The sequence below is a fragment of the Acanthamoeba castellanii genome, assembly GCF_000313135.1.
Source record: "Acanthamoeba castellanii str. Neff unplaced genomic scaffold scf7180000084709, whole genome shotgun sequence".
NCBI lineage: Eukaryota > Discosea > Longamoebia > Acanthamoebidae > Acanthamoeba > Acanthamoeba castellanii.
Window position 1 is genome coordinate 252,000 of NW_004457671.1, and position 4,285 is coordinate 256,284.

Consider the following 4,285-nt stretch of genomic DNA (forward strand, 5'->3'; position numbering starts at 1 on the left):
GATGGTTGAAGGAAAACTCACCAGCCTTCAAAGCTCTCAGGGTAGGAGTGGTGCCAATGGGGATGAGTCGCCGGCCGCGATGTCCGCGGATAATCGCGATGTCCGCGGGAGGTTGCGATGTCCGCGGATAATCGCGATCTCCCGCGGACCGCCTACTCTTCACCGCGAGGAGGTCGCGATTATCCGCGGATGATCGCGATGTCCGCGAAAACAAGCCATCCCCAATCACTTCGTCAGGCGATGAGCCTCAAGGGGGGAGAGCAGTTTGAGGATGGTGTGACCAGCCATTGCGGAGCTCACACGTTTAGTCGTCCTTGTACGTCGTTAAACTAGTAAAACTTGTAACACTCGTAAAACTAGTTGTACACGTTTTCGTTGCATCCCCTGTGGCCGCGGAAGAGGTGGCGCGAGATGACCGATGAGAGTGGTAGGAGATGGCTCTTATCCGCGGACATCGCGGACAACCGCGGACATACCAGGTTACCGCCCCTGAGAGTACGGCCTTCGCGGTTATCGCGGAAGGTCGACCTTGCCGTAGCTGGAGGGCATCCCATCGAGCCAGGGGAGATGGTGGCATTGTGTGCTGTCGAAAAAAAACTGCGTCATGTCGATTTCCAGGTTAAAACGGCGAGGTCCTAGCAGCCCAATGAGATGTCCTACAGGGCTGAATCCTATCACATCTTGAAGCCCATGCTCTGCCGTGCATTTTGGACCAATCGCGAGGTCAAGATCTTTCAGAGCAAGCGAGAAAACGAGTCTTCTTGCTTGTGTGGCGATGGCCGCGCAATAATTTCCAAGTCAAAATGCCGAGGTCGTACGGCCCAATAAGCCATCGTACAGGGCTGAGTCCTATCACATCTTGAAGCCCATGCTCTGCCGCGCATTTTGGACCAATCGCGAGGCCAAGCGCTTACAAGGCAAGTGAACAAAACGGTGCCGATGGTGTGCCGTGCTAAAGAAATGCGCATTTTTTTATTTTTCCATTCAGGACTTGCTACGGAGGAAGGTGAGGAGTGGTGCGTGCGTTCTCCTTGACAAGGCAGAAGCGGCACACCAGTGGACAATGACACCATGCACAGAGCCGGTGGCAACGACGCCGCGTTCAACGCAATGATCACACAAGGTAGGACGTCAACCCGCTGCCGGGTAGTCAGTCGCGTGCAGGTCCTCCGCTTCTTGAATAGCTGCACACCACCAATGTGAGACCAAAGTCTCTACAACACACACACACACACACACACACCACGACACACACACACACACACACACGCACACACACACACACACACAACAGTTGCAACATCATTAGAGCCCCGCGAGGTAATAGTTGGAGGGTGGGGGGGGGGTTGCCTTCAAGATCTGCTGCTCGTAGGTGTCCTCGGTGGGCATGGAGGTCATGTCGTGGAAGATGACCTCGCGTGGTTGGCATCGTACACTTTGAGAGGGAAACCAGCCAGCCACGACCACCACGACCACCACCAACGAGAGCGAGAGAAGAAGAAGGGCAGCGCAGAGCGAGAGAAATACCGTGAGAAGAAAGGAGCTCGCAGGTAACGTCGTCCAGGGCTCAGAGCGCCGTCGTCGGTGGCGCGTGGCCTAAGTTGACACACACACGGCTGTGGCAAGCAAGAGTATCACAGTGGTCGTAAGGACTGTCTACGCGTAGTGGAGTGGTGGCGTTGGTCGCGGCCGCACTTTGTCGGTCTTCACTGGAGGCGGTGCCTTGCGAGGAAACACTCCGCGACCTGATGAGCATGACCGACAGTCGGTCGAGAAAGAGAGAGAGACTTGATATGACAAGAAGGCAGGTTGGTTCGTTGGTCGAATGGCGGTCGCTCGAAACCTTCGAGCGACGATCCGAGATTGTCACACTCAAGAGGGAAGGAAGAGGAAAAGAGCGAACCTGGCGGCGGACTGCTTGTCTTTCTCTCTCTCGTTGCGCGACAACATAAGCACCACGGTCGAGTCGCCGGTCACGCAGCACAGGCCGTTGGAAGTCATCACCACCCCTTCATCGGACCCTGTGTCGCCGCTTCACCAAAAACCATCCAATCGTTCGGATCCAGCAACAAGAGTAACAACTGGCGCACGATGAGCACTCCGCCTTCGTCCATGTAAAACGAAAAAAATAGCTGTAATAATACCAAAATAAATAAGTGGGACCTTTGGAGCTGAGAGGGGTCGTCTGGCGCCTGGCACGTGGCAGCTGGGGCAGCGGCAGCCTCCTGAGCTCGCTGTGTTGGAAGAAGCTCGTGGCTTGAGGCAAGAGGGCATGGTGCACTTTGTCTTCAATAATCTTCCTGCGGAAAGGGGGCTTGATGAGTACAATTAATGCTGGATCTTGGAGAGAAGCTCTCACCATCTTATTAATGCAGCATATCTTTTTGGAGCCCTTCAGATGGAACCTTCGAAAGGGGCACATCAGCAGACGTGGTCTGCTAAGGTGTGCGTGGCGTTGGAACAGTTTTCCCGCCAAACAAAAGGGAAGATTTCTTACTCGAGATGAGAGTAGCGGAGGCCAACTACTACCGTGCACTTGGTGCTGGCTTTGGCGTGGAAGTGAAGCACATTGATGAGCGCCAGGGAAAAGGCTGCTTTGCTGTGTCTTCCTTTGAAGATCGGGCTGTTGTCTTCCGTGATTGTTCTCTTGCCTGCTTGCAATCACGCAAACAAACCGCACTCCATGAAGGTACATTACCTCTTTCTCTTACAGCATATCACAGGCCGCCGTTCAACCTCTGCCCCCCCCCGCCAAAAGCAGCAGGCTGCTGTGCGGAGTATCGCCGACCTGTGGCGACCTGTGAACACTGTCATAGGTGCGCCGCCGCCGCTTCTGCTTCTACTGCTGGCCTACCGCCTCCTTGCAGGCAGGGGTGATCATTGACCCCGTCTGTTATTGGTTTTGGTTTGGCGTGTCTGTCTGTTTGTCCGTCGTGCAGGTTTGTGGGGTCCCTTTGGCTGCAGCTGGCGCTCTTGAGCTGCGGGGAGGCGGTAACGCTGCGCGTGGACGCCGCCACTGCTGGTGGTGGTGATGCTCTGCAGGCCCCCTCCCTCCCAACGCCGACTTTGCCCTCCCGGCCATCTCTGCCGAGGAGGCCGCCCTCACCTCTACCGTGCTCACCCGCCAGGTGAGTACCAGGCCAGTCCCTTCGTCCCCCACGTCCTGTTCACCCACCCACCCACCCACCCTTGCATATGTCAGACACCCGATGGTTCCTTGTTGCTGTACTGCAGCCCGCACTGTCGCTCGGAGGCTCAATCGCTCGAATTGCAGCTCAAGGCACGTCAATCCATCTTCCTCCACCCTCTTTCTGCGACCCTTTTTCTAATGCAAGTGTGTGTCGTGTGTGTCATGTGTCGTGTGTGTCGTGTGTCGTGTCGTATGTGTGTCATGTGTCGTGTGTGTGTCGTGTGTGTGTGTGTGCCGTGTGTGTATACTTGTGGGTGTATGTGTCGTGGGTGTCTCTCTCTCTCTCTCTGCGTGCGTGTGTGTGTGTGTGTGTGGTGTGTGTGTGTGTGTGTGTGTGTGTGTGTTTGTGTGTCCCGGACGCTTGTCTCCTGCTCTCCGCTCAGACCGGGCCACCTGCCGCGGTGCTCCGGCTCTTCAAGCAGCACGCAGATGCCACTGGAAATCGCTTCTTCATCCTTGCGGCAGTCTTCATCTACGCCATCGTGAACCGGTTGAAGCGGTGTGTGTGTGTGTGTGTGCGTGTGCGTGCGTGTAGTGTGTGTCGTGTGCGTGTCGTGTGCGTGTCGTGCGTGCGTGCGTCCGGCATGGTGATGCCCGTCGTTCCACGTGACCAGACACTTTATATAAATATATATTTATATAGATCTATATATTTCCCCACTCATCGATTCCTTTCAATTATCGTCCAGCAATGGAGGAGACCTTGAGGAAGCCGCCCAGCCCTTCGAGTACATGGCCACCCGCCCCTACTGGGAGACCGTCGATCTGCCCGAAGACCAGGATCCGGCCGCCCTACGGCACGAAATGCTTTCTCAGACAGGTGCGCACGCACCCGGCCCCACGAGGCGGTGAGGGACATACCGGCGGGCTGCCTGGGTGGAGAGGGGGGGTAAGCTGAGCAGTGGCATTCATGAATTGACGACACGACACGACACGACACGACACGACACGACACGACACGACACGACACGACACGACACACTGTTCTGCGCCACCCCCGCGCCCGCTCCCCTACCGCCTCCCGACGTCGGCTCTCCTCAGAGGAGTCTTTGGGCATGCTTCGTGAGCTCTTTGCAGATGAGCTCCGCCAGTTCC

At 56.3% G+C, this 4,285-nt stretch overlaps 1 protein-coding gene across 1 annotated transcript; it reads left to right on the forward strand.

Moving 5' to 3' along the window:
- Positions 1-2,572: 2,572 nt before the first annotated feature.
- On the forward strand, positions 2,573-3,676 carry ACA1_144460 (uncharacterized protein; the record flags this gene model as incomplete). The annotated part of the gene is made up of 4 exons (XM_004353530.1): positions 2,573-2,689; positions 2,765-2,816; positions 2,927-3,128; positions 3,574-3,676. The coding sequence occupies 4 exons, from the start codon at positions 2,573-2,575 to the stop codon at positions 3,674-3,676; spliced, it is 474 nt and encodes a 157-aa protein (XP_004353582.1).
- Positions 3,677-4,285: the final 609 nt, after the last annotated feature.